Source organism: Aythya fuligula, chromosome 8 (assembly GCF_009819795.1).
Source record: "Aythya fuligula isolate bAytFul2 chromosome 8, bAytFul2.pri, whole genome shotgun sequence".
Taxonomy (NCBI): domain Eukaryota; kingdom Metazoa; phylum Chordata; class Aves; order Anseriformes; family Anatidae; genus Aythya; species Aythya fuligula.
The window spans coordinates 21,330,033-21,349,985 of NC_045566.1; the positions used below are offsets into that span (position 1 = coordinate 21,330,033).

The window sequence follows — 19,953 nt, forward strand, 5'->3', positions numbered from 1 at the left end:
CAACGCGCCCGGGCGCGCGCTGGCAGCTCCTGCTCCTCTCCACCTCGGCGGTTTCATCGGTCGCCTTTGGGATGAGAGCAGCACGGAGCTGGGTACCGTTTGGGGACGTTTGTTGGCTCTGAAATGAGCTGCCCTGCATCGCCAGGCTGGGCAGCACCACGTCCCCTGTCCCTGTGGGGCAGGATCAGCCCCAGCAGCTTGGAGACGCTCGCCTGGAGCCTCCCGCGGGGTGAGCGTCGGGGGGATTTGGGATATGCTGGGGTGATGCCTGCTGGTCACAGCAGCCGTGCTCTTAACCCCACGCCATCCTCTGGGGCAGCAGGGGGTGGTGTGGAGGTGCTGCTCGGGGCTGGTTTGCACGCCCAGCACCGCAGCATCACCCACCTGCCCCGTGCTGTGCGTAGCAGGCGGCGCAGCAGTGACCTCGCATCTTTTTTTTTTTTTTTTTTGAGCTAAATCTCCTTGCAAGGAGGGCGGCGTGCCCCGTGGGGCAGGGCTGTGTTCCTGGAGGCTGGCCCAGCGCTTGCAGCTGGAAATGATCCTGAGGAGCCCTGGCTGTGCCCTTCTTTGGGAAGGGAGCTCCTCGGGGCGCGATCCCTGGCTGGGTGCGCGCACCGCCCCGGGCGCCGCCGGCTTCAGGCGCTGCTCACAAATCACCACACGCCTCCTCAGCTTCCCCCTCCCGTGCTCTGACACCTCGCTGTCCCCGTGTCCCCTGGCAGTCACCATCTCTCCCAGCCTTGTCCTCGAGGTGTTATTGTATTGATAACAGTGGGGTTGCTGAAGAGTCACTTGGACGGCTCTCCGGGCTGTCCTGGGGAGGCCGGGCGATGCTCAGCACGGGGATATGGGGGCATGGCAGGTTGCAGGGAACAAAGGCTGTTTCCCAGACAAAAGGCTGTCTGGAAAAGGCCTCTCTCTCGTTCCGAGGTCTTGTGCTGCTCTGTTTTGTATCCTTGTGTGTGCTCTCCCCTGTACAGGGCAGCTCGGGGTAAGCCCAGGGTGCTCTTGGAGCAGCTCCTGGATGCTCCTGCCTGCTTTTTCCCCCCCTCTATCCCCCTATTTATTCAGCAGGCAGGACGGACACTCAAAGGGGGACGTGTTGCCATCGAAGCAGAGCTGCCCCCTGCTCTCAGCACCTCCCAAACCCCAAGGGAAGGATGCTGGGCTGCTGGACAACAGCCAGGCTCTGGCAGCTTTTGTCCTTCCCAGCAGGACACCGCCGGGGGCTTCGCCTGTCACAGGCTGGGGGCTGTCACTGGAAGGGGTCTCCGCATCCCCCATGGTTTGTTTGAGTGCTGGTGGGCAGGTTTGTGGCCTCAGGGTGCTGTGTCCCCCCAGAAATGACAGCCTGGGGGGCAGCTCAGCCCCGTGGGGCAGCACGGCACTGAGCGTTTGCTGTTTAAATTCGGGGAGGATTGCTCAGATAAGAGTTGCAAAGAGATTTTGGAGCTCCTTGTGAGCCGAGCGGGGTTATTCTGGTAACAGGGAGTTACTTGGCTGGAGGCTCGGTTGCTGCCACCGCAATGTAAACAGGCAGGCAGAGAAACCCCAAAAAGGAACGTGCTCGTGCAGCTCGGCTGGGAGCTGGCCACGGCTCTGTGGTCTTTAATCAGCCGCCGAGGGGAGAAGAAGCGTGTCGGGATTGCTGCCCTGCTGCTCCCGCGGCCTGGGTGAGCATTTTGGGGCCAAACCTCCAATAAACGGGTCGAGTGAGCTGGCAGCACATGGTCATCTCCTGAGGATGGGGCACCCCGTTGGCATCACAGCTCAGGCTCACCGGCTCGGTGCGTGTCCCTCAAAGGCTTCCCTATTTCAGGGGCAAGGAGCAAACCCCCCAACTCACTGCTTTTTTCTGCCAAATTCTGCTCTCAGCTTGGTTTTCTGCTAACTGGTACACGCCGTGAGATGCACGGCCCTGTGCCAGCCGCCACGAGTGCTCCTTGTTCACCGAGCACAAAAGCACCCGGGCGGCCGATCCCTGGGCGAGCAGCTCCTTTCTGGTTCTCCTCCCTCCCCAAATCTCCCAGGGAACTGATTATTGGAGCCCGACACGCGGCTCCCCCGAGCAGTGCTAATAATCTCCCTACCCACGCCGCTGCCTTTCGCTTTTTTAATTATCAGCTGTCATTAACTAATTTTCCCCTGGGCCCGTCTCGGTGGTGGGACCGCAGCCAGTTCACCCCTGCTGCAGGACACCTTCACGGGGCTTTTTTGGGGGGATACTGGGGGCAGCGAGAGTTTCTCTGGGTTGTTTTGTCCAATTTTAACCCATTTATGGCTGGATCCTGGTGGGCATCTGTGTTTTTGTAGCCGGCTGCGTGTTGGCTTGCACTGATTTTGAGTTTGTGTGGGGCCAGGCTCGGGATGAAACACCAGTAGCTGGATGAAGAAATGCATTTTTTTTTCCCACTAACTCGGGTTTTGGGTAAAAATAAAGCCGGTTTGGTTCAGGGGTAAGCAGGAGGACCGAGGGCTGGAGCAGGGGCTGCCGTGCTGCAGATGCTCGGTGTCCTCGTTAGCGCGCAGCCTCATCAGCTCCTCGCCTTAACAAAATGTTCTGGCATCCTCCCTCCGCTGCTTGTCACCACTCCGGAGGGAACGTGCCTTGTTCTCCTGGCAGCGTGAGCCCTGTTTGCAAGGCGAAGGCAGAGCTAATTATTTCTATTTATTTCCTCAAACTTCCTCGGTGTTTCAGTTTGATGGCTCCGCTTGATCTTTTCACTTGCCTCCGAGCCTTGGGAGCAGCCAAATCCCAAAACGTGGCCCTGGAGCTTCTTGTGCACGTGGATTAGGGGAGCACCATGGCCTGCGCCCCTGTCCCGTCTTTTTTGGGGACAGATCCTGGCCCCTGGGCTCTGCTGCAGCCCTGCTCAATGCAAACAGCCCCTGCCCTTGCTTCCTCCCCTACCCAAATAGATGCTCTGGAAAGAAATGGGGCTGCAGGGTGGTTGTGATAAACCAGAGAGGCCAGACTAGGAGTGAGAGTGAGCAAAGCGTGGTCGGGAGAAGGGCTGTGAGCTGGGAAAACGCCGAATTGCGAGGGTACCCAGGACTGGATTTAAAAGAAATTAATGAATGCACTTAAAAAGTAAAAATAAATAAAGTCACATGGGCAAACAAAGTAGTGGAGTGAAGGATCTCTGTTTATAGGGATCTCTGGCTATGGTTTTTAGTGGGAGCAGCCAGCCTCTCCTCATTGCAAGCCAAAGCGTTTCCATTGTATGGAAAGCGGTGGTGAAGGGGGTCTGAGCCCAGCCTGGGGGTCCCTGCCGTGCTCTCCCCCAGGAGAAACGGGACTTGTAGGGCTGCTCTGGGAGGGAATAAAGAGTCAAAGAGTCAAAACCCTCTCTTGTGCCCCCCCAGAGTGATGAGCTGCACCGGCCCCGAGGATGCTCGGACTCGGCGCGTGCTCCGTCAGCGCCCCGGGCAGGGGGGCTGAGCTGGCCGCCCCCCCCCGCTACGTCCTGGCCCTGCCCGAGGAGGAGACGTGGCGCAAGCACCGGCTCGGCCTGATGCAAAGCACCCAGTCCTGCAACCTGCTGGAGCCCCAGAGCCTGGCCGAGGCTCTGGTGTCGCGCGCCGCCAGCTTCGACGCCCTCTACCAGCCCCGCGATGCCGACGGCGACGGTGGCAGCGCCCTGGAGCTGGGGCAGTACGTCCCCATCAGCCCGGATGTCATCAAGCGCCGTCGGGGCGGGCTGATCGAGCAGAGGGACATCATCAAGGCGCACGAGGCGCACAAGATGCAGAGCACGCCGCAGGCACGGAGGAAGGAGTGGGAGTAAGTAGGGGCCGGGGTCAAAAGGGTGGGCAGGGGGCGGCGGGCGCAGCGGTGTCAGCGCCGTGGGGCGGTCAGCATGGCGGTGCTCGACCTGCAGCATGTCCAGGATGGGTTTTTGGGGAGTTTGTGGGGTGCGTGGGAGAGATGGGGAGGGATAACGTGGTGCTCCCTGTGGTGGTTGTTGGCTGGGGGTGTCTCTTGGTGGGTGCATCTGATGGGAACGGTGCGAGGGAGCCTCGGCAGGTGAGGGGCTCCCTAGGTGGAGAGCCTGGGGAAAGTTGTCTTGGATGTCCTATATCTCTGAAATGTGATGCAGTTCAACCAAACGGGACCTGGGTGGCTGCTGAGGTCCCTGCTGTGAGCTTTGGGCTGGGACATCTCCATCCCCACCTCCCCCTGGTGCTGCAGTGGCTCTGCCACCCAGCAGGTGGCCAGGCCAGGTCCCCTGTGCGCACCGGGTCCTGGTGGGATGGAGTTCCCTTCGGAATGTGTTTGGGGTCATCGCCTTCTGCTTTTGCTGTGGCTTCAGCCCCGCTGCAAGAGGGCTTGCACTTCATCCTGAGAGGTGGCCGAGTGCCCCTGACTCAGAGCCAGCCGGGGATGTTAACGAGCCTGGGAGACAAGGATCAAAGTGCTGGGCAGAGCTAGCGCCTGCTGCAGCTTTTTTACTCATTACTTTCCTTTAATTAACTCCCTCCCGTGGTTTGCCTTGGAGCTGGGTGTTTCTCACAGCACCGAGCCTGGGGTCACGCTCCCTTGCCCAGCATCTGCTGCACGAGCCGGGCTGCAGCCACGTGCTGCGACCCCGCATTTAATTGCAAGGGTGTTCCCCATCTGTGTCTGCTCAGCAAAAAAAATCCAAAAAAAAACAGCCAAGGATGAGCTGCTGCCCAATATCCTGCTCTGCCACTGCCAGGTTTTGTGATAAAATCAAGGCTGCTCCCAGCCAGCTGTGCCTTCTCTCATGGACAGCACTTTTTTTGGCTGGGCACCGACGTGTCTGAGCCTGGGGACAGCCCAGGAAGGTGACACATGGGCTCGTTATCCTCCACACCCCACCGGGGCTGCCGGATGAATAAATCATGGGCAGGCAGGAAGGAGAGGGCTGGCCTCGTTAAGGAGCGAGCTGCTGCAAGGGCTGCTCGCTAATTAGCTGCCTGCGTGCCTGCAGCCCCGCGGGGTGGCGGGGAGGTGACCCGGAGCCCTTGGGCACGGGGTGCGCCCTCGCCGGCCCCTCCATCGAGCAGTGGCTCCGACACGAGGTCTGGTGTTGGTTTCTTTGTTTAATGCCATGGGGACGTGCAGGGGGCTGCCAACCCAACCTGTCCCTCTTTAATCAGGTGGTTCCCCAGGCTGGGAAGGTCCCTTAGGCTTTGGAGAAGCCCTGCAGCTGGTGGGATCCCCGACCCACCCGTGGGTATGTGCCCTGGTGCCCAGGGCCCTCTCAGACTAGGTGGGTAGCACGTGGGGGAGAAAAGCGTCAAATGATTTTCCTTACCTCTCATTTTGTTTGGAATGATGAATTTTGGCTGAGATTTAGTGTTTGGAAAGCGCTGCTGGGCACAAGCTTCAGGTTCAGCACCTGGAAAATAGCTTGGGGAGGGGGTGTCCCTACCAAAGCCTTGCCACTGTTGCCTTTTGGCAGTGGAGAAGTAGCGCAGTGTGCTTTCCCCTTCATAAGAAGGAACAATAGGAGGGGCACAACGCTCTTGTCCCTATATTTTCATGGGGAAACAGAGGCAGAGTGCAGAAAGCACAGCACACCACGTGCTGCTCGAGTGTGCATGGGGTCATGGCTCTGTGGGAGGCTAACCTTTATGGTTTCCCCAAGGAAAGCCTCGAGCTCAGTCAGCAGAGGTCAGGAGCCACTGTGCACGGCGTAAATCCGCGGGACACGTTTATTTATGGAGTTTGGCTTGCGTGGCTGGGGAGGGACACAAACTGTGCCCTGCTTTTGGGAACAGTTCCCCGACCCCAACGCTGCAGCCGAGGGCTCTGCAGGTCCCCCGGGGCGCGTCTGGGAGCTGCAGCGTGGAGCAGCAGGGCAGGAGGCGCCGGCTGCTCGCTGCCATCCGTGCAGGGAGCGTGGCCAGGAGCAGCTCTGCGTTCGTGCATTGCTCCTGGGGGAAGCAGGAGCGTGGCAGAAGCTGTGAAAACGCGCGCGGTGCTGCTAGCAGATCTCAGCATCTCTTTACAACTCGGCAATCTGGCTGGTTACGTGCGCGCGCTGCATCCCAGACTACAAATGAAGCCGATTTTTTTTTTTTTTTCCTTTTTTTTTTTTTTTTTCTTTCCCTCGGTGCTGCACTACACAAAAGGCCCCCTTGCTGTGCGCTGCTGCTGCTCCCCAGCGCGTGGCACCATCTGGGTTTAACTGGCGGCGGTGATGGAGAGGGCGCGGGTGCGCATGGGGCATCCCTGCTGCCGGCTCCGTGGGGACAGCGGGGCTGCCCAGGAAATATCCCTGAGCTGGGGACCAGCACCCTCTTCATCCGTCCATAAATTATTCACCGGTGATGCTCCTGCTTTAGGATGCCCTTAGGATGCTTTAGGTTGGCTCTCCCTGCTTGTTTTACCCCGCAAGAGCAGCGATTCAGGGAAAAGCCATGGCTGTGCTGTTTCATTGCCTGGGAGCAACGCCGCCTGGATTCGTTGTGGGATTTTGGCCTCGGGCAGTGGCTGAGTGACACCTCTCTCCCAGAGGTGCCCATCCCTCGCCCCCTGCCCCTTCTCCTCTCCCTCTTACTCCTCTGGGCACAGACTGAGGCTGGTTTCTGACCCCGAATGAACCCCGCTTCCAGCCCGTGTCCTGGCAACGGCAGCATCCTTCCTCCCGAGCCGCCTCCAAGCCTGGGTTTCTGGCACACCCTGGAGGAATTCCCTGTCGGAGCTGATGCAGGCAGCCCTGCAGAGCCTCGCCTGTTTTTCCCGTGGAAATTGCGCTTCCACCTGACCGCCACCGATGGGGGAATTTCTGGCTCGTGTCCGTCTTCAGCTCCCTCTGAAGGGCTGCAGCCCGTTATTCCTCACTCGCCAGCCTGTCGTTTCTGCTTCTAGAGGTGTTTGCTGCAGACGTGAGCGACAAGCACAAATCCCTGCCTTTGGGGGCCTGCTCTGCGTGCTATAGCCCAAAAAATTGATGCACGAAGTTTGGGAGGTCCTGGGGGCTGCACTGGAGCAGCTCCCAGCTTGCTCCTTGATTTTCCCAGGTGGCCTTTGAGACGCGTTTCTTGTCCCCACTTACCTTTTTGTACACCCAGATGGCTGCTTTGCTCCCATCCTTCAGCGTGGGGTTACGCAGGTCTCCAAAAGCCCCCCGCTGTCTGTGTGGCTGTGCGTGCACAGCCTCAGCTGGGAGAGCTGTGCTGGTCCCCAGCACGGGGAGATTTGGGGCTGGAGATCAGCAGGGCTGCTGCAGCCCTTCCCAAAAGGCACCCAAAAGCTGGGGCTGATCCTCACCGTGGAGCCACCCAGCTGCAGGAGGGTTTGCCTGGAGGGAGCAGCTGCCCTGGCAGCTTGGGGCACAGCGCTGCCAAGCTGGAAAAAGCTCTGCAAAATCGGTGGAAAGCACACGATAGCATCCTGAGCCTCCACACCCCAAGGAATTTCCCAGGGGCTGTTTTTTTTTTTTCCCCACTGCACCTCGTGAGATGATCCCACACCAGCTAACACCGCAGCTGTCCCCTCCACACATTTCCTCGGGTGGAAACGAGCCTAAATATTTTTATTTTGTTTTCAGTAGGCTTTTTCCCCGTGGAGGAGCTCCAGGAAGGCGATGAGGTGTGCTCAGCGAGGGCGTTCGCCTTCGCAGAGGAGCTGCAGCTCGGTGCCCACCTGGTGCCACGGGGAGAGGGGCGCTTCTCGCACCTCCCAGCGCCGAGGAGCTTTCGGAGAGAGGTTTTTGCTCCCTGGCCCCTTCTCTTTCACAGGTTTGGGAAGGCGCGAGCAGCATCTCCTTCCCCTGGCTGGAAGCCAGGGCTGGTGCTCGTGTGGCTGCCTGGAGCATCAGCTGCTCAGCGCCAGTTCAGGCTTGCCGGAGAATTTCCACAGCTCCATCTTCTCCTGGCTCTCGTCCTGACAGCGTAATTTCACCGAAGCCACCCCGTTTGCTAGCAGGCGAGCACGGTCGCTCCTGAGAAAGCGGAGCCTGTGAGCTTGGCTTCGTTGTGTCGGGGATGGGGATGGTGGTTTTCTGGTTTGGTTTTCTGGTCTGGCTTTCTTTTTATCGCTGGGGGGATTTTCAGGAGGTCGCTGTGGTTGTTTGACTTGAGCCTTTGGGGAGGCAGAGGATGGGATAAGAGGATGTTCCTTGGGCACGGAGAGCCCAGAGCTCGCCTGCCTTTTGGGGGCAGAAGAGAGATCTGAGGAGAAAGTCTGCTGGCCTTGGCAGATGTAAAAGAGACCGTGAGGATGCTGGTGGAGGAAGGGTGCCGGGTGGGTGACAGGGCACAGGCTGCCCAAAGAATCTCCTCCTCGGAGACCTCCAAAAGCCCCCCAGGTGTCCTGCTCTGGGGGTCCCTGCCTGCACAGAGCTGTTGGTCCAGGTGATCCCAGAGGTCCCTGCCAACCTCAACTGCCCTCTGGATGGGAAGGATTTCCTCTGCTTCAGGTAGCACAGAGTTGGAGCAATGCCTGAAGGACCCTTTGCACCAGCAACAAGCTTTCCCCTGTCGAGAAAGGAGGTGGCCATGGGATGTCTCTTCTGAGCTTGGTCTCCTGGGTCCTGTGCACGCGTAAGGCTTGGCAGCTGAGCTGGGATGCTCCTTAGCCAAGGGGAGAAGCCACACGGAGGGGTTTTGGGGTTGGAAGCAGGGATGGGAACTCGCTGGTACAGACGGGAGGCAGGCAGGGAGCTGTTTGGGTGCTGGGATTGCTGCGTGCCTGCCCAGAGCAGCCGGGACGTGGCTGCAAATGCCAATTAGAGCCCGACTTGCCAGGCTAAATAAAGCAGCGGGGCACTCCAGGCAATTTATTAATGGGTAATTATTTCAGGGCTCTTCAGCTGAGCTGCAAAGCCTCCCAGCCTAAAGCTACGAGAGCTGGCCCAAGGCACACGGCGGTCGTGGAGAAGAGGTTTTGTCCCACAGGAGTCCCTGTGGCGAGCCTCTGCTGAGCCCCCAGCAAGTCCTGTGCTTGTTTGGTGATGTGTGCTGGTCGGTTTGGGCTTTTTGGAAACTGTGGGCAGCCTGTGGTGGGGCGGGTGCCTGGAGCAGAGGTTGCTGGGTGGTGAGACCAAGCACCAAAAGCACCTCACGGCTTACAGACGCTCAGGACCGTGGGCTTTTTGGCTGTCTTTAGGCCCCTTCCAACTTGTTCAGCTCACAACCGCTGGCTTTCCCCCGGTGCACGCAGCATCCTTCCACTAGCAGCTGTGATGGATGGGACGCTCCGAGCCCGGCCTGCGCTGAAGGGCGCCCGGGGAGAGCACAGGGAGCAGCGCATCCACGCGCCTGAGCTCTGTTCTGACATCTCGTCTGGCTCGTGGAGACACCTCTGGCACGTCTCCCCTTCTGCTTGTACAGGTGGATGTCACAACAGATCAGCCACTGGGAAGCATCTGTGCGTGCGCGCAAGCGCCGGGAGAGAGGGGAGGAGGAGAAGGGCTGGAGACGCGTGGGCGTTCATCCACGCTCTGCCCAGAGCTCCCCGAAAAAAAGGTGGTGAAGATGTGCCATGGGCCCTGGCAGCCCACCGTGGGTTTGGGATGTGTTGCGCTTTGCTTGTCGGCTGCAGAGCGGTGAATGTTGTTAAAAATGGGGCTGGAGTCGCTCTGGGATGGGTCCTCTTAGGGAAACACTTGGGGAAAGGTGAGGACGTGGTGTTGGAGCGTGGTGTTGGGCCCCCAGGATGCCACCCCCCCAGACCTGCCTGGCCCTTCTCCACCAGCATCCCGGCCCCACTGCCCGTGGGGCAGCTGTGCTGGTGGGGAGCAGGAGAAACACCTCTTCCTAGCCCTGCAGGTAATGAATCTGTTCCTGGAAAAAACTTCCAGTCCTGCGTGGTTATAAACACGCCTCTGAGTCAGAGCTACCCGGTCCCAATTTGAAATGGGGCCAGAGCCATGTAGACGATTCTCATTTCAGCCTATTTTTTTTTTTTTTTCCCCCTTTCTGCACGGTTGAAGCCTTACTTAAAAAAAATGAAAAGAAAAAAAAATTAAAAAATGAATCATGATGCCAAAAGACACTTTCTAATCCAAGTGCAGCCCATAAGAGCTGCCGGGAGCTGCGGTCACCGAAACGGAGCCGTGCCCTGGGTGCCTGAGGGACCTGACCCCGAGATGAGGGGTTTCACGTGTGATCTTGGGTTCACTGAGCAAACAGGGGATGCATTTAACCATTCTGCCCCATTTTTGGGTGGCAGCACGCGGGGGGGACAGGCAGGGTCTCCTGGGGTCCCCATGAGCTGGAGGCTGTGCCGTAAGGGCGCCGGTGCCCTCTGCAAGGCAAGGAGCGAGCGAGGGGTTGCGGTGGGAGCACGGAGTGCTTTTATTTGATTTTTTTATGTATTTTTTTTTTCTCTCAGGCGGGCTGCAGGGCGAGGCCAGCAGCCGCTAGATGGCGGTGCCGGAGCGGGCAGGGCAGCACCGCTCGGGGCATCACCGCGCTGCGAGCACCGGGGGGCTCCGGGGATGGGGGGGGGGGGTCCCCTGCCAGGGGCAGGTTTGGAGCCCCCAGCCCTCGGTGTGCTGCTGGGGGAGAAAATCGAGGAAAAAAAGCTTGGGTTTCACCTTGCCATCGCATGGGGAGGGGAGTTAGCCTCCCTCTGGAAGTCTTAACCAGGCTCCTTCCCATCCTGGTGCCCCCCCCGGTGCCCTGTCTTCTTGGATTTCCTTCATTGACAAAAATAATAATAATAATAATAATAATTAATAATAAAAAGCAGTGCAAAGCACCGCCACCGAGCTGGCTGCGAAGCTCCGTGCCATGTTGAATCATGTAGGCATGAGGCACGCTTCTCCCTGACTCACGGATGCCGGGGTGAGGGTCAAGACGGGGATGGCAATAAACATCCTGGGAAGCGGAGCCTGCGCCTCTTGGCACAGCCAGGGCTTCTTTTTTTGTGCCTTCAATCTTCGCTTAAGGAGCTGCTGGCTCATAAATATCCCATCCGTTAGCACCGGCGGAGAGGGAGAGAGGCTCCCAGCGGGGTCATCCTGCAGCGCAGAGCAGGGAGGAGAGCAAACCCAGCCCGGGGCAGAGGTGCCCAGGTAAGGGGGTGCCTGAGCTCCCGGGGGGGCAGAGGAGAAGCAGCGAGGCTGTCACGGCACCTCTGAGCCAGGAAGGGGTGCAGGGTCCAACCTTTTCCATCCTCAGCCTCTGGGTGCCTGCCCTGGTGGTGCAGGAGAAGGTTTGGGGATGCAGAGGTCAGCTCAGGTGGGGGATCTGCAGGGCTGAGGATCTGCTCGGGGCAATCAGCACAGCCCTGGGCTTAATTAACGGCGTCTTAAAGGGCTGAGAGGTGGCACGATCCTAATGGCACACCGGTGGTGGGGAGGCAGCAGAGGGAACGCTCCCTGGAGCGCTCCCCAAATCCTACCCGGTTTGGTTAGGGCAGCGTTTTGGGGTGGATCAGTGGGGCTGTAAGGAGTTGGTGGCGGGGTGGCCTCCCCCAGCAGCAGCAGGGTGAAATCCCTGCCTTTTGGGAGGGGGCTGCCCTGGGTGCTCCTCTCCTTGCTGTGATTTTGTGGTGGCAAAGCTGGGAGGGGGCCTCGCCAGATCCCCGGCAGCACCCTCACCGCTCGTGTGGGTGCAAGGCATGGCAGGTGGGTGTTTCGGAGAGCTGGTGGGCTCGGGGGGCTCTGTCTGAGTGCTGGCGCAGCAATCCCGTGGCCTTTTAGCTAAATGCTCCTCTTTTGGACCAAAAAGACAACCCCAGGGTGGTGCCTGGAGGTGGGGATGTCCGCGGTGAGGTGCTGTCGGGCTGCCTGGTGGGTGCAGCCCTCGCCCAGCTGGGCTAATGAGGGCTGATTAGCTGATTAAGGGCTGCTTTTATTTCATTTTATTTTTTGGGGGGAGGGACGGGCGATGCCTGTGAGCATCGCTTAGGGGGATGTGCAGGTGTGAGTGGTGAGGAGGGAGCCCTGGGGTGGGGTGGATGTGGGGTCCCCCACCCCGGTAGCTTTGTGCCCCAGCAGGATGGGGTGGGTGGGGGCAGCCACAGCCCCTGTGTGCCTCCCCCGTGGGTACAAAAAAAAATAAATAAAACAGCACGGGGTGTATTTGGGGAGGGGGGTGAAGGAGCCTAATCTAGAGGAGGGCTCTCCCTGGGCACCAGGGCAGCCCGGGGGGAGCCCCCAGGTTTCCCAGGGGCCGTGCATGTGCCTGGAGAGGAGCTCAGTGCAGGCTGAGGTGGGGCGAGCCCCTCGCCACCCCGACCTGCAAACAGAGAGGGGGGGGGGGAAAAAGCAGAGACCCCCAAAACCCCGTCTCCACCTGCAGCCGCTCGCCCGGGTGCTGGAAACCCCTCTGCAGCCGGCGAGCGCTTGTTGCAGGGGGGGCTCCTCCGGCGCCTTTGTTCCCTTCAGACCCTCCCCTCGCCCGCTGCCTTCCCTTTTCGCAGCGGCTCCCGTGCTTGCCAAAAGAATGCACTGGATGGAGCGAGCGAGCGAGCCGGGCGTGCGTGCACGCGTGTTGTGCGCGCCCGCCTGCGTGTGTGCGTGCGGGGTGCGTGTGCGCGTGTGTCTGTGTGTCTGTGTGTGTGTGTGTGTGTGTGGTGTTGCAGCCGACTTCATTAAAGCAAAGCCAGCCCCGAGCTGCAGAGGCGCGGCGAGCGAGCCTTCGATTTGGTGGCCGGCTCCTGCGGGAAGCCGCCGGTGCCTGCGTGCTCGTGCCCTGGCAGCCCAAGGCTCCGGCATCCCTGCGGCGGCTGCGGGCCCCGCTGCGAGGCCCGGCGAGCTGGGCCACCCGGGGGGCTCCCGGGGGCTGCCGAAGATGGAGCCGGAGGGGGGAAGTTGGCTGCGAGGCTCCAACTAGGCTGGACCGCGCTGCAACCTGTTCCCCCGGCCTCCCCTGCGCTGCTGTGCCGGGTGCTGTGGCGGATGGAGGGCTTTGGGGTGCAGGGCTCGCCAGGAGGGGCAGGGAAGGGGCTGGTTTGGGTGCTGGGAGGGATGGGGCTGCTTTTAACCCCTGGCATCACGGCTGGAGGCGCGGGGGCTGCTTAGGGACGGGGCGCCGCAGCCTCCGCCGTGCCCCGGGGGCTCCCTGCTGTGCCCCCCCCCCCCAGTTTGGGGTCCCGCTGTGCCGCGGGTGCCGAGCCCGACGCTGCCTCTCCCTTCCCACGCGGGTCTCGGCTCCCTGGGAGGGCTGGAGGAGCGCCGGAGCTGAGCATCACCCGGAGAGGAGGAGGAGGAGGAGGAGGAGGAGGGGGCCCCGCAGCCCCCCCACCCCTCCACCTCCTCCCTCCCTCTTCTCCCCCGCTGCCTCGGCCGCGCGGCTTCGGCTCACCTGTGCGTTTTCTTCCAGGATGGCTCGCTTCGGGGAGGCAGTGGCCGGCAGGCTTGGCTCTGGAGATGGGGGCTCGGAGCAGAACCGGAGCCGGCAAGGAGCTCCTGCCCCTGCGGGAGGGACCCCGGGAGCCTTCAAGCAAACCAAAGCGCAGCGAGCCCGGACTATGGCTCTGTACAACCCCATCCCCGTCCGGCAGAACTGCTTCACCGTCAACAGATCCTTGTTCCTCTTTGGGGAAGAGAACATAGTCAGGAAATACGCCAAGAAGCTCATCGACTGGCCATATCCTTTCTGCAACCCCCCCGGCGAGCCCCCCCCCTTGCTCCCCGTGCCCGGATTTGCCTCGGTGGCCTCCCAGGACACGTGCGAGTGGCACTGGCTGGCAGGTAAGCGCCTGCCTTCTGCTCTCCTTCGGCGCGCGGAGAGGGGTGCCCTGGCACCCCAGAGCGTCCCCGGGGATGCTCTCCTCGCCCTGCTGCTGCTGCTTCCCCTCCCTTGCTCTGCTCAGCGTGTGCTGGGGTGGGCTCCTTCTCCCTTCTCCCCCCTCCGGGTGACCCCAGCCCCTCTTGGGGCTTGAACTCGGAAGCCCCCCCCGTGCTGGCGAGGGGCTCTCCGATGCGGTTTTGGCGCTGCGCGTTTTGGGGTACCTTTTCCTCGGGCACGGGGGTGCGTGGCCGGGGGGGTGACAGCCTCTCCTCTGCGCCTCGATGTCTCGCTGGAGTTTTTGCCACCCCACCCAGAGCCACCCATCCTGCTGGGGACGGGCCCCTGCCAGCCCCCCAGCCTGCAGGGTGGCGGCTTCCCTGTCCCCTTGCGGTCACCTGCGTGTGCCTGCTCGCCCCTGGTGGGGGCACAGCCGTCCTCACCCCACAGCCTCCATCCCACTCCCCTGGGACCCAGCTGCCCCCTCCCTGGGGCACAGAAAGATGCCAGCCCCTCTGCCTGCCCCCTGCTGCTCCCCACAGCCTCTGGGATCTGCTCTGGGGACCGTGGTTTACGCCAGGAATCCACGATGGGTGGAGGACACGGGTCCCCACAGCTCCCCCATCCTTCCATGTGCTTCTTTTCCCTCCCGCCCTCCCCATGGGTGCCCCCGGGCACCGTGGCTGGTGCCCAGCACCGCAGCGTGCTCCTCTCCATCCAACCTGTGCTCGGCACCCCCATGACCCCCAGGTCCCCTCCTCGCCGAGGACACAAGCCCGAAGTTTCCCCGTGGCCACGTTTTTTTTCCCGGAGGACCCTCCCCGTAGCGTTTTCTGCAGTGGTGATTACGTGCGGCTCTTGCTGCCGCTGGCTCTCCCTGCAACTTGTTGGTTAACTTGCCGGCTCCTCCGCCGGGCGCGGGATGGAGGCACCTGCCCTGGCACCGAGCAGAACCGGCGTTATTTGGTGCAACAGGTGCCTCGGGGACACCCTCGGTGCCGCGGGACGCGCCACCCCCGGCGCTAAGCATTGCTGGGGAGATGACCCCCGCGGCGTGCTGCTGCATCGCCGCCTCCGAGTCCTGCCCAGGCAGCTGCAGAGGATGCTCGGGGGGCTGGCTGTGCTCTGGGGGGTGCAAAGGCACCCCGGGGTGGGGGGCAGCTTCGCCAAGACCCCCTGCGCCGTCCCCAAATGGTGCCCTGGGAGCGGCGGTGCGGCGGCGTGGGTAGGCTGGCTCAGCCAGGCGGCAGCTCCGCTCAGAGCACTGCAGGGCGTTCGCCGGGCCGGCGGGGCTTGTTTTCCAGAATATGCCAAATTATTCATGTGCTTTTCCAGCGCGGTGTGGGAGGGCCCTCGCTGCTCAGCTTTGCTTCCAGGCGCTGCTGCGGGCCGGGGTCCCGTGCTGGCGTGGTGCGGCACCACAGCTCGTCTGCCGCGCTCTCCCGGAGCCTGGCGCTCGGCCGCCACGCTGCAAAAACCCCTCGGCGTTATCCTTCCACGGCATTTGCGTGGCAGGAGGGAGATTGGCTCTTTATTTATATTTTTTTTCCCCCTAAAAGAAGTGGCATATCCCTGGGTGAGTGCGTGGTGCTGAGCCCCCGTGGCCGTTCCCTGCGTGGCTGCCAGCCTGCTCCAAGTCGCCCACCCTGGGGCTTGCAGCGCGGCACGGTGGCTCTTCCCTTCGAGCTCCCGAGGGCAGGGCTTTTTGGTGAAGGCTTTGTACCCGTTGCGTGAAATATTGGGGAAAAGGGGGCCTTCAGAAGGTGTTCGTTTCTGCTGGGAAAGGCAGAAGCCTCTCCTGAGGCTCTGTGGTTGAGCCCGGTGGAGAGGACCTCGGTGCCACCTCACTTTGCGCTAGGGCACGCTGCCCAAAACGCCGGGCGTTGCCAAAATTCCCCGTGCCCAAAACCTCAGGGCTTTGGGCCACGCCAACCTCGTGGCAAGGTCTCCGTGGGTGGAAGCTGGTGTCGGTACCGGTGGCCCTGCGAGCGGCTCCGCTCCTCGGAAGCCTTTTGGCAGGGCCGGGGGGATTTGTGCGCATCTGGCCCGCGGCACCCGGGGCCGGGATGGAGCGAGGGGAGGAGTGGAGGCTCTTCTTCATCCAGCTCCAGTTGACTAGGTAATAGGGCTAAAAATAACCGGTGATTCAGGCCTGGGTATCTGCTGGGTAACTGTATAATTATAACCAGCAGCCTCTGCAGTTTGGCTTCCCGGTGTAAATAGGGATGATGCATGGAGGGGAAGGAGGAGAAATACGATGAACCGGGGCCGGGATTCAGCTCCGTGGGGAGAGCGAGTCTTTGCCGAAAGCCCGGCTTGCTACCTCTGCCGGAGCTGCTCTTTTCTCTGCTCAGGCTCAAAACGCGAGGCAGCCGCTGCTTTGGCTGTGGGAACATCTCCTCCTCGCTTCTCCTCTCCTCCCGAAACAAAGCCCAGCTCTGCCGGCCAGGCCCTCAGCCCTGATTTCATTTGTTTGCCTGCCTGGAGAGCCGCAATTCAGTTAGCGCACGAGATGGGCTGCAGCTCCTCTCCCTGCTCCGTCCTTCATCCGCCTAATCGCATTTGACCTGGACAAGATCCCTCTCCCTCCCCAGGAGGGCCAGATGACAGGGGGTGCCATCTCTGGCTCCGTCCCCAGCCCCTTGGCGAGCCTTCCTCATCACCTTCCTCTGCGCCCACGGCGACCTCCCGGTGCCCAAGGCCGCTCTTGGTGGCCACCGCGAGGGATGCGCGTGCCACACGGCAGCAATTTGGGGTGAGCGAGCACCCCCACATCAGCCTCTTGGGCACCGTCCCTTGGGGACAGTGGTGGCCTCTTTGTCCCCATTGCCTCCCCTCCGCCACCATTTCCCTGCGGGAAGAGCTCCACTGCGCCGTGCCGCCCTTGGGCACCTCCTGGCGCTACCCAGGAGCATCCCCTCTCCTCCGGGGCCCTTTTTTTGAGCCCTTCCTTCATCCGTCGGGGATTTTGAAGCGTGGTCTTTCGGGGAGGGGCGGGTGGGTGCAGGGTAGGGCCGTCTCTGGCAGCCGGGGCTGGAGCGCGGCCGCCCGTCAGATGGCGAATTCGGGCAGAGGCAGCTGTTGTCATGGCGACGCCAAGTTGCATCCCGTTGCTGCGGCGACCAAAGTTAAAAAACTGATGTTAAGGCAGGAAAATCACATGATGCGGTTCTTTTTTGTTTAAAAAAAAAAAAAAAAAAAAAAAGGAGTGGGGTGAAAAAAAAAAAAAAAAAAGAAAAAGAAAAAGGTTTTGGTTTCCAGTTCTGAGGAGAAGGCTTCTCCCCGGAGCTGGCTGCACGTGGCAGGCAGGCGCCTGCGCCCACGTCGCTGCGGGCAGCTCCGGCCTGGCCGCATCCTGCTGAGCTCAGCCCTCAGGAGGGTCCTGGGTGGGGACCAGGTCCCCATGTCCTACAGGCAGAGGTGGATTTTGGGTTGCTCAGAAGCACGGTGTGGGGATGGGGGCACCCAAAAGGCGCCCGGTGTGGACGGCTCCCGGTAGCGGTGAGGTGGCAGCTTGGTGCAAGTGGGGTGAAGCCCCCTGATGGTGTAGGAGCTGAAGCTCCATCGTGGTCACAGCTTGGGAGCAGGGAAAGCCCTGCAGGGGAGCAGGTCCTGGGGGAAATGTAGGGATCTTTGGGGAATGGAGGCTTTGGTTTATAGGAGATGGGTTGGGGGATGCTGGAGGGGTGAAATCGCTCCTGCCCTTTGGAGGTTGGGCCCTTGGAGATGCCCAGGAGGTTTCTCTGCTCCTTCTGCCCCTACTGGCCTCGAAAGCGGGGAGAAGCATGAGCATGGAGCTGCTTCTGCTGGCAGGGGAGGCGAGAGGAGCTCCCTGTGGCTCCCAAACCTCACCTGGACTCGGGGAGGGATTCACATCCCACCCAGCCACTCAGTGAGGTCTCACCAACGTGCCACCAGCGTCACAAATCCCAGCTGGGAGCTGGGCACGGTCTCCACGTGAGCGATATCTGCTGGGTGGGGATGGCAGGGCGAGCTCGGCATCTCCACCATCGCCACCACCAGTGGGGACACGGGTTGGGGACACGGGCTGGGGACAGCGTGGCCTTGGGGCACCTTCCCCACCCCGAGCGCACCAGGCTGCAGGTGTGCAGGGGGATTAGCAGAGTTGCTAAGGAAACGAGTCAACTATTCAGGGGCGAGAGCGTGGATAAAGGAGATAAATCAATAAGGGAACCTATTTTTATCGGCTCCCTAATGATCCTCCCGGAGAAGCCAGACGAAGGAGGAGGAGAAGGCTGGAGGGAGATGGGCTTTCATTGCTGGGCTGGGAGGGAGGTGCTCTGTGGTTTGGGTGGCTGGAAGGTCAGGGCATTAATGCTTAATGAGAGAGGAAATGATGTGACCGAGCGCTGTCCGGCCCCGAGCTGGGAGGACGCTTGCTGGTGTGTGGCTATTTTCCCCCTGCTTTGGGTGGCTGTTCCTGCTGGCCCTAGGGGAAGCTTTTTTTCCCCCTCGGGCTCCCCAAACCCAGCACATCAGGAGTTGTAGGGCATGGTGCCACGGCCCTGGCTGTCCCATGTTGGGAGAACTTGGGTCTGAGCTGGCCGAGCACGGGGAGATGCTCACTGTGCGCATCCGCACCCTCTGCACGGGACCTGTGCGCCGCAGAGGTCTCTCCCGGTTTGTTTTTGCCTCCCCAACTATTAATTTCCCTGAGTGGCCTTTTAAACGCCTTGGCTGAATCTGTTCTGGCTCCTCTCCCTAAATAAATCCCAGCTCCTGCAAGCTTTGGTTGGCTGCCCCTCCTGGCAGCCATCCTGCTCCGGTGCCCGTCCCGCTGGCACCGGTGACGGAGCCCACGTGGCTGCGGGGTTTTGGCGAGGTGTGAGAGGGTTTTGGTGCTCGGTGGTCACCGCTGCTGTGCCGTGACTTGCCATAAGCCTGGGATTTGGGATGCTGGCAAGGGTCTAAGCACATCCTGCTGATGAGGCACTCGTGGCCTCTCCAAAGGGTGGTTGTTGGTGGCAAATGTCCTGCCTGGAGGTGAAAGCCGGGCTCTGTGCATGCTTTTTGGGGATAAAAAGGGTGGTAGGAACTCCATCCACCTCTGCTCTGCTCCTTGACTCCCCTCCACGCCCTTCGAGTACATGATCCTGGCCACCATCATCGCCAACTGCATCGTGCTGGCCCTGGAGCAGCACCTCCCCGAGGACGACAAGACGCCCATGTCGCGGAGACTGGTCAGTGCCAGCCGAGGGCACCCCCTGATGATTTCGGCTGGTTTTTTTTGGGGTGGTGGGGCAGGAGGGCACCCCGCCAGCCTCCTCCTCCATGGAGAGGGTCCGGGAAGGTTTAAAAATCCTAAAAAGCGGGGTGGGGAATTGAGCAGCTTGAGTGGGTCACAGCCCCCGCGTTGGGTTTCCAAACTTTGGGTTTCCAAGGTTGGTGCTGGCTGAGGAAGGGCTGGGAGAGCTCCTGGGGGGGAAGAGAGGGACTGGGGAAGGTGGGATGGGACTGGGAAAGGTGGGACGGGGCAGGAGCTGGGCACAATGTGAGGTGAAGCCACCCCACGTGAAATGTCCGGCGCTCTTTGCCCCGTGTCCCCCTACCCCTCACCGTGTCCCCCCGTTCCCCTCCGGCAGGAGAAGACGGAGCCGTACTTCATCGGGATTTTCTGCTTCGAGGCTGGGATTAAGATCGTGGCTCTGGGCTTCGTGTTCCACAAGGGCTCCTACCTGCGCAACGGCTGGAACGTGATGGACTTCATCGTGGTCCTCAGCGGGTGAGTCGGGCGGCACGGGGACATGGCTGTGGCCGGGCAGGGGACGCGTCCTGGTGGTGCCACGGGCTCCAGGGCACGGGGTGATGCTGGCTCCTGGCAGCAGTGCTGGGGGTGGCAGAGCGTGGCGGGTGCTGGTTGTGTCACTGCTCGTGTCACCTGCTGGGGATGTGGCCCAGATTCGAGCCCTGCTTGGGCCGTGACGAGCTCTGCTGGTGGCACAGCAAGGAGCGGGCGGCTGCGTTTGGGCTTCTGCTCGCTGGCGGTGGCAAGGGGCTCGAGCAGAATCGCCTCGGGGTGATGGAGGAAAACTGAGGCACGGCACCAGGCGTTGTACCCAGGGTTCTGCCGAGCTGCACAGCCCTGTCTCCTGGCCTGCAGCCTGCTCCTGCGTGGTGTCACCGCGTGGGATGTGACAGGAGGGGTTTGAAGGGGACACTGAGCGTGGTGATGCCATGGGACGTGGCGATGGGCACTGCGTGCCCAGGGTGGAGAGGTGTGGGCCAGGAGGAGAATCCTGGTGTGCCCACGGGCAAGGAGCTGGGCCAGGCCCTTGT

The 19,953-nt window shown here is 61.3% G+C and overlaps 1 protein-coding gene across 1 annotated transcript in view; it reads left to right on the top strand.

Annotated features, from left to right (window-relative positions):
- Window positions 1-3,708: 3,708 nt before the first annotated feature.
- CACNA1E (calcium voltage-gated channel subunit alpha1 E) overlaps window positions 3,709-19,953 on the top strand; it is a 77,442-nt gene continuing 61,197 nt past the window's right edge. The window contains exons 1-4 of the mRNA XM_032192425.1: window positions 3,709-3,784; window positions 13,249-13,515; window positions 18,752-18,857; window positions 19,260-19,399. Coding sequence (XP_032048316.1) covers window positions 3,747-3,784; window positions 13,249-13,515; window positions 18,752-18,857; window positions 19,260-19,399 — 551 coding nt within the window. The 5' untranslated portion in view covers window positions 3,709-3,746. The remainder of the gene's footprint in view (window positions 3,785-13,248; window positions 13,516-18,751; window positions 18,858-19,259; window positions 19,400-19,953) is intronic.